The following is a 13,348-nucleotide window of genomic DNA, read 5'->3' as shown; positions in this document are numbered from 1 at the left end:
CAAAAAATGAAATTATCCTACTCATGATTGAAACCTACCTCTCTACCAAGCTGGTTACAAGTCACAAAGAAACAGAGGAGGAAGATTAAATACCAGACAAACACTGGATTTAAGTAAGTAATTTAAACCTAAAAAGTTAAGAAAATGACAAAATCTCTGTGAGAAAACATAAGCATCAACAATATTTTCTGAGTGGAAGAGGGAGGAACATGGATGTCATTAAGTGTCTGCCCGGCAAAAAGTGTTTGCACATTTCAAGGTAACAGCTTGAGTAATGTACAATCCACTGGAATAAGATAAATATACATAGTAACATTAAACATTTTTACCTTCCAATTGTAGCAGGATTAACAGCTGTAATGATAAAAAGTGATCCTGTCTCCAACACTGGTGATCTAATAACAATTACTCTAATACATGGGGGCCAAATTTTTTCCTCATCTGTTAAAGAAAAAAATCGGTAAAGTATTAATCCAAATGCTATGGGAAAAAGTTAGAGATGTCTAATTTCTAGGCAGGAATAAGAAGCATCCATAAAATAAAATGTATTGATCAAAATCTTAATTCTGTTTGAAACAACCTTCTTAAACTCTGCTATATGACATACATAATAAGTAAGGCTTTAACACTTAAGATTTAAAGGGATCAACCTAGGGGCACCTGGGTGGCTCAGTCAGTTAAGAATCGGGACTCTTGATTTAGGCTCAGGTCACGATCTTATGAAGGTTTGTGGGTTCAAGTCCTGCATGAGGCTCTCTGCTGTCCTCACAGAGCCTGCTACAGATCCTCTGTCCCCCCACCCCGCCCCTCCCCAGCTAGCACTCTCTCAAAACAAAAACAACAACAAATTTCTCCTAAACAAGAATTCTTATATTAACTTAGAAAAACTGAGTCCTCCTTTAAAAAAAAAAAGGGGGGGGGTGTGACTATTTTCAAGAAGAAAATAAGTTCATATGGCCTAATATGAAATCTTGGGTTTTAAAAGTATGCCTTTATGACCTCAAGTTAAAAAATGTAAGACTTACCCTAATACTTATGTAGCTTAATTTATGGACTACATGTTTTTAAAGGCAATTTATTTTTTCCCTTCAATTTCGTAAGTGGCCTCCAAAGATCTAGCCCACTCAGACAGACAACACATGTATCTTTAGGGTTAGAATATATGTAACTTGGTTTTGTTCTACTGATTAGGCCATTCGATGCAATAAAACTTTAAAGGTCCAAGTATTAGTCATGTATTCAAATCCTTCCCTCTAAAAATAACCAAGTGGTAGCCCACATAATTTTCAACACTATCATTAAAATAACAGCTTCAAACAGTTTATTTTTTGGCAGATACATTACATGCGTTTCTAACATTTTTAACGTCTTGCTCTTTTACAATGACCAAACTGGGTTCTTTATAGAAAATTAAACAATGGTTATTTATTCACCTTCATCCTCAGTATCTTCTGCAGTTACATTGTCCTCACTGGTAATGTCTTCATCATAACTGTCCTCTGTCTGAGAGTCTGTAATTTCACCTTCTTCTGGCTCACTATCAGTCTCCATGATTTTCTCATCTTTAAATGACATTGAATTATAAATGTTTTCATTAAGAGAAGATTCTACAGTCTTTCCACTAACTGGAACAGTGAATTTGGTGGGACTGTTTTTGTAATGAATGTCCATTTTGGCTTTCTTTTTCACATTTGCAAAATCTTCTCCCTCACTGCAGCCTATATGTTCAACACTGGATGCTTTTTGATCTTCTGAATTCAAATCCTGGAAAGAGGTAGGTAGGGAGGTAGGAACAGAGAAAAATGTCTTAAACATGACCATCTTCTAATGTTTAATGCCAAATGTTTCAATGAATTAGTGAAGATATATGTACATTATATATGAAATAACAACAGCTCTTACCTATAACCCCTCTTCCTCTCATGTTCCCTTTCTTGCTTAATGACATTACCATCCATTTACCATCCACATCAAAATTCATATAGTTATCTTTGACATCCCCTTCACTATTACATGGAATCAATTACCAAGTGCTATGGACTATGTTTATACTTTATCCCAATTCTCTCTCCTTATCATTTGTCCTAGTACAGGCTCTTAATCACATATTGCTTAGACCATGTGACAGCCTAGACCACTGCTGTCCAACAAAAATATAATGTAAGCCGTGTATATACTTTAAATTTTCCTAGAAACCACAGTAAAAAGGTAAAAGCAGGTGAAATTCGTTTTATTATTTTATCTACCTAGTATCTACAAAATCTTATCATTTATTATATATAAATAACATTTTATCACTATAAAGTGATTAATGAACGTGAGCACACTCAAGTAGGAGAGTTGGGGAGTGGCATAAAGAGAGGGAGACACAGAATCTGAGGCAGGTTCCAGGCTCTGAGCTGTCAGCACAGAGCCCAAATTGGGGCTTGAACTCCCGAGCTGTGAGATCATGACCTGAGCCGAAGTTGGAGACTTAACTGACTGAGACACCCAAGCACCCCTAGTATCATAAGCATTTTTAAAGTTCCCCTCTGTCTTTATATATTACCATTTTAAGACCTAAAGAATGTTTTTTCAATTAAACATACTATCATTTTCTTAACCAGGATCTTGCAGGCCATATGAACTCTTCATTTTTTTCTGTTCTTAAAAATATTGCTATATAGGGGCACTTGGGTGGCTCAGTCAGTTAAGCATCCAACTCCTGGTTTCAGCTCAGGTCATGACCTCACGGTTTTGTGAATTTGAGCGCTGCGTCGGGCTCTGCATGGACAGTATGGAGCCTGCTTGGGATTCTCTCTCTCTCTCTCTCTCTCTCTCTCTCTCTCTCTCTCTGCTCCTCTCCTGTTCATGCTGTCTCTGTCTCTCTCAAAATAAATAGACTTAAAAAAAATATACTGCTATATAACAAAGTATTTTTCTTTCTTTGGATTTTGAAAATTACTAGAAATGAGATTTTCCAGTTAAAGAATATGAACATATTTATGGTGATTGATACAAAGGGCCCATCTACTTTCCCCAAACACACCAATTTCCACTTCTAATAAATACGTAACTACCCTGTATTTGCTAGCAACTGATTTAATGTTTGCTAACATAATAGGTAAGAAATAGCTCAACATGATTAAGAAGCTGAACTTTTATCTACACCTACATACAATCTGTGCTTTTCTTTTATTATTGTAAATTGTGCAATTACACAATTGACTGAGGGTCTGACTGCTCTTCTTCCAAATTCTGTAACACATGAATATTTTATCTGCCCTAAATCTACCTCCTTCAAACTTTAAGAAATTCCTTCTATTTGTAGTGACTGAGAATTTGTGAAAAAGTACATGTTCGCCCCCATGTGAATGCTCCTTGGTTGATAGATTCTGATATCTTGTTATCTTGATATGCTTGAAATATAGTTACTGAATTATGATTTTCAGTTTCATCAAAAACTTTGACAGAATTACATCATTATATAAATTTTTAAAATTATGGGGGCGCCTGGGTGGCTCAGTCAGTTAAACGGCTGACTTCGGCTCAGGTCATGATCTCGCGGTCCGTGAGTTCGAGCCCCGCGTCGGGCTCTGTGCTGACAGCTCAGAGCCTGGAGCCTGTTTCAGATTCTGTGTCTCCCTCTCTCTGACCCTCCCCCGTTCATGCTCTGTCTCTCTCTGTCTCAAAAATAAATAAACATTAAAAAAAAAAAAAAAATTTAAAATTACGAAGACATTACCTTTTCCTCATTTGTTATAGAAGAATCTGGATCCTTTCTTTTCTTCTTCAATTTTTTATCCTTATTTTGTTTTGTGCCACAAGTCTGATAAGGTTGCAAATCAACTCGAGAATGAAATTGGTATCGACCACTTTCCACATCACAGTAGTAATAAATTCCGGTGGAAGGATCATAATATAGTTGATTTTCCTTTCAAAGACAAGAAAACAGTAAGTTCTAATCAGGTAAGATGAAATAAAATTTAAAAATAAACAACATAAACCAAATACATTCAAAAATAGTAAAGGTTTCTTTTTTTTTTTTAATAAATGTTTCTAGTATTTTCTGAAGATAATGAGTAAAGATGACAGAAAGGAAAATGCTTATAATTTTCCAAAATACTTTGCCATGCAATATTTGCAGTGATTTTCTTAGTATGAAAAACGAATACATTTAAATATTAAACCGAATCTCATGAAACTGGCAATATTTGACCATTTTCACATTTACAAAAACAGGAATTTCATATGGTTCAACTTAATACATTAATGAAAAATGACAGCAAAAAAACCTTTCAGAAGTCATGAAAACTAATGCATACATCAAAAACAGCTGACCATAAAAGCAATTCCAGACTTATTATCCTTATGATTACCCAATAATGGTTTGGTAGTACAAAACCCCCAACCATCCTCTCAATGTCACAAAACAAATATCTGCCTTTTAGTGTTCACGACTAAAAGCTCTGAAGAAAAACTGAAATTAAAATTAAGCTCTGGGGTGCCTGGGTGGCTCAGTCAGTTGAACATCCAACTCTTGATTTCAGCTCAGGTAATAATCCCAGGGCTGTGGGATCTATTCTCTGTCTCTGTCCTTCTCCCCAGCTTGTGCTTGCTTGCTCTCTCTCTCTCTCACAAAACAAAACAAACCCTCAAACTTACAAAAATTAAGCTCATAAATACAACATAATAGTTTATATAAAGAAAGTGATAAATAACTGTCTTTACTAATTCTACCGTAAGTAATTAATTAAGTAAAAGAGCTATGCAAAAATGAATTTTGGCAAATTATGGATAAAAACCACAACAATTAATTTATATAATCATCTATATTTATTAGATACTGGCCCATATTTTATAATCAAGATTTAATGGAACAATCTATGTTTTATTTACATCATAAACCTATATAGATCAGAGTTGGAAACATCTTACAATATACTAAGGTTAACCAACTAAACCTGCCTGGAAAAGACTATTTTCTAAGAGTTGATATTACTGCAATTTATTGTGTTTAATTCACTTTGCGGATCTCTTACAAAAATACTGAGAATTCTCACTATCTTTCCTGAAACTAAAAAACTGAATGGCAGTGATGATAATAAAACTTTTATAACTCAAACCTATTTAATCTCGTGTCTTTCAGTCCAAAACACATTTTCAAAAATAGAAGAAAAATGAAAATTAAAATAAAAAAATAAAATGAAAACTGGCACAATAAAAAGGGCAAAACAATGATGTCCCTAATTTACTAAAACACAACCTACACAATGTTACACATAACCACTTAGAGAAGAGATGTAGGAGGAAAGAGACAGAAAGGAAGGTAGACGAATGATGAAGACTAACATCATATACGTACAAACTCTGTATTCTCCTCAAAACCAAATAAATATTTAACAGCTACTCTCTTTGGTAATAAAAAACATTAATTTTTTTGGTATTAATTAGCATTGTCAATTAGCATACCTCTGTGGAAAAAAACCCTTTCTTCATAAGGGATTTACAAAGAAAACCAAGAGCAAACTGACAAGCTAATGAAATCTTTCATCTAACTATTTAGTATTATCATTATGTTCCTTCAATTAGCTAACAATAATTCCGGTGATTGGAATGGTGAACATCTGCTCCACTTTGGGGTACCACATTCTATAATTCCTGAGGAGATCACATGCCTAAGCCACTGAGGTTGAGGTATATACATATGTAAGTGCCATCATCATTTTCATCAAATCCTAAATGAAATCCCATTTCAAGTACCAGACGGCAACAGCCATAATACTGAATTATAAACCATGAACTTTGTTTTCTCATTCTGTCCTGGTCAGTGGTCCATTACACGCATAACATGTCTGATTCCATACTAAATCCCTAGTTCTCACTGTTAACATTGATTTTTAAACCAAGTGAAATGCTGGGGCACCTGCGTGGCTCCATCAGTTAAGTGTCTGGCTACTGATTTCGGCTTAGGTCATGATCTCACAGTTCATGGGATCAAGCCCTATGTCAGGCTCTGTGCTGACAATGTGGAGCCTGCTTAGGATTCTCTCTCTCTCCTTCTCTCTTTGCCCCTCCCCTGCTCATGCTCTCTCTCTCTCAGAAATAAACTTAAAAAAATAAAAATGAAAAAATAAAAAGAAATGCTTAAAAGCCAAACAAGTTTTAAACTAATAATAAACATGCTATTGAGAATTCCAGAAAAAGACTCCCTTTGGGGCTCAAACGGATTAAGTATTTGAAACAACTCTAAAGTATCTCAGGCCAAGCCTAGCATTAACAATGTCACTTCCTTATCAATTCTATGAAAAAATATTAGTTTAGGTTTTTAAACATTGTACAACAATATAGTTAACTGTTTTTATTAATACTCTAAAATCGCTTCTTGGCCTTTTGGCTAAGATCAAGTGTATTGACACGCTAACATCTCTGCATGTTACTTGACATATAAAAGGTTATTAGACCTTTCAGAAATATTAATCTATAATAACCACAATTAACTTATTTAGTTAAGAACATAGAAATGTAGCATCATAAGCTATTCTACAACTCTTTATTCATGTCAAATAGCCTTGAATCAAATAGTTTTGAATTTAAACACAGCCTCTTGCTTTTCTTAATTCTTGTTTAAGGTTGAATACTTGGTATCGAGCAGCAAGGACACAACCATACAACACTAAACGGTCGGAGATACTTACAGAATCATAATAGAAGCCGGTGCTGTGATCAAAATACAGTCCGGTGTTCTCATCATAGCTAAATCCAGTCTGAGACACTGCAGCTTCTGCTGCAGCTCTCAAACTTTCAGCTAAAGAAGAACCTTCTAAGGATGTATCTTCTGTTGCTAATACGGACGCTGGCTCCTAGGTAAGATACATTCATGTCAAGTAAGACCAATACTTCCTTGTGTCAATTTAGAAGTTGGCAGAATTAAAAAAAAAATAGACTTAAAGCAATTTTAAATAATAAGACTTCAATTTCTGCAATAGAAAGAAATGGCTATCAATTACAGTGTGGTCCAGTGTAAAAAATATTACTAGTGTTAATTCAATTTTGACCCAGTTTTGAAGATATTAGAAGTGAGTGAGTGACCATTACTCAAAAATATTGCCTGATACTACAAGGTAATAATCTACAAAATATAGACTCTGATATATTCTTAAAGAATATCTTCGGATCCTGGGATCCTGATTTAAAGTGAAGAAACAAATTTCTATGACACTCAGGCAATAGTGGCAAGATATTTGACATTAAATAAGAATTAAAATAATTTTAGTATGGGGGTGCCTGGCTGGCTTAGTTGGTGGAGCATGTGACTCTTGATCTCGGGGTTGTGAGTTTAAGCCCCACACTGGGTGGCAAGATCGCTTAAAAAATAAAATCTTAAAAAAAAATTTTTAGTGTGAACAAGATATTGTGGCCATTGCCCAAAATTTTTTGGTTGGGTCAAAATATAGTGATAAATTTTCTTTTAGCTTATGTGTATCACAAATTTTTAGAACACAATAGAGTAGAAAAACAATTATATATATTAACAAGTTCCAATTTTTGTTTCCCCAAAACTGTTAGTATTCACTGCATAACTATGCATAGAATGTTTGTAACTCTAATATATGTCATAAGGGACAAAAGAAGTCTATTTTTCTATATAATAACAACAGAGAAAGATATGTTTGGGGCATCAACAGTTTCTTTTTTTTCTTTTCTAAGTTTTATTTACTTAAGTAGTCTCTACACCCAACATGAGACTCAAACTCACAGCCAACTGAGACAGCCAGATGCCCCATCAACAGTTTCACACTAAACGTTACCTGTGAATTTGAGGCAAAATGGTCTTCCGTACATTTAACATGTTCTGTTATATCAGTACCAGCGTAAGCATCATTTTCTACTTGTGACTGGTCTTCAGAATTAAAAGTAGAAGCTTCGATATCCTGATCTTGGTGAACTGAGAGTTCAGTCACTTTATTTGGAAGACTAACATCCTTATAGTATGTCTGATAATAATAATCTGTAGCAAAAACAAATTAGGTTATATCATATTATAAAAACATATATAAAAGAAGTTAATTCCAAACCACTGGCACTGAACACAAAACAGCACACAAGGCAAACATAATGTATTTTTATAACTGTATACGATTTAACAGATTAAAATGAATAGTGCAGATAAATCTGCAGAAGTAGGTATCTTTGATTGTAACATCACCTTCAGTACCCCTGCTGTCAAACTAAAAAGGAAAAAAAGTGGTAGATTTGGATTTTTCCATAGCAAGAGTAAAAAAAGAAAAAAGGTATATAGGTCGTGTTCTGTCAAAAGAAATGAGCTTCTCATCATGTACAACCTTAATATAGTTGCCTATCAAATGATCATGGGATAAAGATCAAGCTGATTTTTTTTGGTCAAGTTTCTCTCATGATGCTGACTTAAAAAAAAAAAAAATATATATATATATATGTGTGTGTGTGATCATGTTATATATGTTATATATCATATATATATATATAATATATGTGATCATATTATATATGATATATATATATCATGCATATATGTAATGTTAATTCTACTGCTGTGTTTAACAATTTAGTCAAATCACATACTGAATTTAAAAAAAGCAAAACTTAATGCAAAGATCATTTCTTGTGATCCGTATTTATTAAAACTCAGTTGCTCAGTTATTTTGCCTCACAATGTCATTGATGAGGTCATAGCTGTGAGCTCATCACTCTCACGAGAGCCTAAGAGAATGGCACTGAACACAACACTAAGTGGAATGCAACAACAAGAAAACACATGTGCCTGGTCACAAGGAAGGCCAGATATGAGTAGATGGTTCACAGCATGGCAAACATTACTCAGTTAATGTGCCACTGAAAACATATTAGCAATACTACATATTTACAGGAATGACATTTCTATTTTCCCACCAGAGCAGCATATAGATTACCTGAAAACACCAAATCATATGGAGAGAAGTCAATGTAACAGTTCTCATGTTTATTTAGATATCTATTTTAAGCTTAAAGAAAACTCTGCCTTAGCAGGATGTGAATGTAACAGCATTAAGATAATTTCATTATAAGTTGAATACCTGAGATTGACCAAGGAGGGTGGTTCTCCGTTTGTACTTCTACATCAGACTTTTTATTATCCTCATTTCTCTCACAATGGAGTATTTTACTGAGCTCTTCTACCTAAAAGAAAACAAGACTTAAGGAAAATAAATCGTATAGCAACCTAATAATATACACACCATGCTCCTGAAATTATAATAATCGTATTTCTTGGTAAAAGTTTTAGAGAAGTACCAAAGCTTCTAGTCCCCTTTTCATAAAAATAAAAAATGCTATAACTGACTTTCTTTCACCTTTCACATTTGCATAGGGAAATGTTTTCTTTTTTTAGGTTTTTAAAATTTTTTTTATTTAAGTAATCTCTATACCCAATATGGGGCTTGAACTCACAACTCCGAGACCAAGAGTCACAAGTTCTTCCGACTGAGCCAGCCAGGCAGTCCAGAGATGTTTTTATTCTTATACTCTCTTGCCAAATCTCAAAATATTTCCTCCAAAAATCAGATGAATTAAATTAACAGGACTTTTCAAAAAGGATCCCTTATTTCTAACAATACAAATGTTTTTATACTAAAATTTTAATCAGTTCTCCCTAAAGAATTAATTTTAAAAAAACATTAATTCTTACTCATCAGATGAAGCTATCTAGCATTATTCAGTGTCCTCCACCTGGAATTAACTATTCACCTAATACTCATACGCTTTAATGCACTTTTTTTCTTTAAACAGCAGACATGTTCTTTAAACAGTCTGTTCTTTAAACAGTCTCATGACTAAGTAACTGCAGCAAAAGGGAATGGAGGTGTGCCTCAGAGGGCTATCTATCCTCCCTGTGCCTCACTGAATGCCAAGGTCAGAGCAGCAGTATGGAAACACCCATAAACAGATGACAAGCAATCCCATAAATACATCTCATTTGGGAAAGATCTCAGTGTGAGACAACGTCTATTATAGGCATAAAACTAAAAAACAAAAAGAAAAAATGAAAAAGTTAAATATTTAATGACACATAAAGCTTAAAAGGCGAAAGGTGGTAATCTGATTACACACAGATTATCTAGCCACCTCATTAGTTATCAGATCCTATTAGTACCACCCAGTGGAACTAGAGTGAACCAAACAAGGCACCAAGACCACAAAATTTAAGGAGGCACTCATTCTCAGCTTCACAGAAGTAGAGGGTCTGTACCAGACAATGAGTACTCCTTAAATTTTTTGCCCTGGGTTACTGATTGCCTTGCCCCAGTCCTGGCTCTGGCTACTACCACTATTACTAGATAATTTATTTAGTATTTGCTACATCCTTGGCCATGAACTTGGTACTCTGGATAACCTCTCATTAATTCTTCCAAAAACCTTACAAAATAGTGACCCTAACCACCATTTTGCATGAGAAATCTGAACAAAGTAATTTGCACAAAGTTCTTTTGACTCCCAAACCTGTATTATGTTTATCAGTTCACCCTCAATTCTCAAGCCACTCCAAATAAAATACGAGTGATTTGGGATGACAGTTAACATTGAAACCATACCCACCACCAGGGGAGGCTCACTGGGAGGAGGGTAAAGAGGAGTTACTATCAACAGTAGACTCAAGGTTTTTTATGCATTCCAATTTTCATGTTAAGACCACCATATCAAATTAATACTAGTAACAAAACGCTGGCTTTTCAAAGACTAAAAAATGTTCTTTTAGATCTCTGTAACAAGCAGTACTTTAACAATTTATAAGTATAAAAGGTTTTTTTTTTAAAGCTGTCATATTTTGCTCCCCTTCCCTCATATTTTAACCATTTGAGTAATCTCCTAGCACAGTCCTTATGCACTCATGTTAAGTGTTCAAGAACTAGTTACCAAGCAAACAAATACATTTTCTATAACGTCCTATCAACAACCTATACAATGGACACACAAGTCACTGCATCTCGGCAGTTATTTTCACAGATCATTTGATAACAAAGCATAACAAAGTTTGCTGCCATTTCATGTAGAGCCTTTATGTGCAGTTTTGGGAAATGTACCAGTATATCACAAAGAACTAGACAATTTAACTGACATTAATAATTAAAGGAAAATAATTTGTTGGGAGAGTGTAACTGCCCAACAAATCAAGCTGAGGAAAAAAAATATGCTCGTTTTTAAAAGTGAGAAAAAAAGAAGTGTGACTGCTTAAATATTTATGCTTACCCCATTTTATGGAAATGAAGTCAGCTGGTTAAAGTCTCTAACAAAGACAGTTTGGGCCTCCCTACTTTCACCAGAAAACTCAAGATGGTAAATGCCCAGAATAACAACGTGGCAAGTATATAGCGTTCAACAGTGTGTAAAACTCTAAAACCATTTGCTCACACTTAATTTGCTTGTGTGGTACTAACATTCTCATTTTACGGCCAACCGAGGCTCAACATCAGTTCACACCAAGTGAGTGATAAATGGGACCCTACTTCAAGGCCAGAGCTTTAACAAACTCAAAAACGATCTAGAAAAAATAGTATAAATGTTCCTAACGCCAAGGGAACGTTACAAATGAGAACCAAAACTAAGGTAATGAAGTTCACTTCCCACCATCAGCTCACGCACTTGTCTAAATCGAGGAACCCAAACTCTTAGGCTAGTTCCAAAAGTACTTGGATTTGTAACAGCACCGAACTTTTATTTCAGATAACTCTATAAAGCAGTTCTGGGCCCCTGCCAGGCAGCCCTTCCAAGGCTATCAAAGGCTCCGGAGGCATCGCCTTGGGTGGAATGGGGCACGAGGCTGGAAGCGGACCGCGCACCTGGGTGCGGAGCTCCTGGTTGTTGCTCTCTGCGCTCTGGTACAGCCGCTCCGTGTGATGCAGCAGCTTCTCGATCTCCCGCACCTGCCGCTTGCAGCTCCGCAACTCGCATTCCAACTTCTCCACCTTCCGCCTCAGCTGGGCCAGTTCAGGCTCGGGGGAGGGTGGTGACGACGGCGACAGCGAAGGCGACGCAGCCTCGGAGGCCATGGAGTCTTGCGCAAGGCGGCCCGCGGGCGTGGAGGGACTGCGCTCACGCTGAGGTGGTCGCCGGCGGGACCAAAAGCCATGAGAGCCCGCGGGCAACCGAAGTTGGCCTCAGACCGGCCGGGCCCGATCGGCCCCTGGCCATGACACCTTAAAGCTCCTTGCCAGTAGCCTAGAAAGACTGCGGGCAATAAGCAAGGGGACAGAGGATGAGCCCGGCCCAATCCGCCAGACTTTGAAACGGGGAAACTTTATTGGCAGCTACCTTCCCCACAACCGAAAAAGCTGAAAAAAACGTTGGAGAAATGGTCGGCCAGAAGAGCAGTGGCCAGAAACTCGGAAGCTTCCTGGGCCGAGCCGGAAACGCTGGTGGTGGGCGGGGCCAAAGCCTAAAAGGAAACTACGGGAACTGGGAAGGGCCTTACGACACATGCGCATTCTCTCTACCTTACCACCGAACCTGTCTGCGCGCCTCAAGAGAATCGGTATGAAACTGTGTGCAAGGCCCTGGAAGCTAGGCTGAAGGTCGCTTCCTCTGGTTGCGTTTTTTGCACTTGGCTAAGTCAGGGAGCAAGAATTCGTGTCTCCTCAAAGGTCCTTATAGCTGCTCTAAGAATCAAATTCACATGAGACATACTAACAAGAGAAAAATCAAATTTAATAGGCGTAGGTATGGGGAAATGCACATAGAAGAGGAAATTTCAAAGATAAGCAAAATGAGGTTTTTATGTCATTCTGAACTAAAAAGAAGGTAGAGGTCTGGGACTTAAGAGGAAAGGAATGCACTTCCACAGAATGATAAAATGGGTAGATGTTTGGTACTTAGATGTTTGCCCTACCATGCAGATGGGTCACTTGGATAAAATTTATCTCTGTTAATAACCCTTATTCTGGAAAAGACCCAATTTAGGTTCTTCTGTGGGTAAGGAAGGACAAAAATTTCCTCGAGCTCTCAGGGCCTCAAGTGACTTCAGCTCAGGATAATCCACATGGCAAAGTGGCATATTGGGAGGGGGGCAGTAACTGTCCTAAACCCCTTCACCTACTAGCAAAAAGTTTTCACACTTTTTGCACAGAGTCCACGTTCTAGCTCCTCATTTCACAGATGAGAACACTGAAACTCCAGAAATAATTTGTCATGGTTTATAGAGATAATGCCAGACAAGGACTAGAAAATAGTTTTTGGATGCTCTGCTTACTTACCATTTCTGCTGATTTTGTGAGTTGAGGCCCCCAGGAGATGAAAGCAGATTCATTAAGTCTGAGCCGAGTTGCAGAGAGGAACATCTCTGGTGAGAAAATAAGCA

General features: G+C 36.6%; 1 protein-coding gene across 1 annotated transcript in view; it reads right to left on the bottom strand.

The window, feature by feature from the left end:
- AGGF1 (angiogenic factor with G-patch and FHA domains 1) overlaps positions 1-12,412 on the bottom strand; it is a 28,298-nt gene extending 15,886 nt beyond the window's left edge. Inside the window, exons 1-7 of the mRNA XM_049649681.1 lie at positions 11,835-12,412; positions 9,075-9,177; positions 7,791-7,990; positions 6,678-6,842; positions 3,725-3,913; positions 1,434-1,764; positions 330-441 (exon numbers count right to left, since the gene is read on the bottom strand). Coding sequence (XP_049505638.1) covers positions 330-441; positions 1,434-1,764; positions 3,725-3,913; positions 6,678-6,842; positions 7,791-7,990; positions 9,075-9,177; positions 11,835-12,044 — 1,310 coding nt within the window. The 5' untranslated portion in view covers positions 12,045-12,412. The remainder of the gene's footprint in view (positions 1-329; positions 442-1,433; positions 1,765-3,724; positions 3,914-6,677; positions 6,843-7,790; positions 7,991-9,074; positions 9,178-11,834) is intronic.
- Positions 12,413-13,348: the final 936 nt, after the last annotated feature.

The sequence above is a fragment of the Panthera uncia genome, assembly GCF_023721935.1.
Source record: "Panthera uncia isolate 11264 chromosome A1 unlocalized genomic scaffold, Puncia_PCG_1.0 HiC_scaffold_17, whole genome shotgun sequence".
Classification (NCBI taxonomy): Eukaryota; Metazoa; Chordata; class Mammalia; order Carnivora; family Felidae; genus Panthera; species Panthera uncia.
Note: the sequence above shows the minus strand (reverse complement) of the source record. Positions and strands in the feature narration are given on the sequence as shown.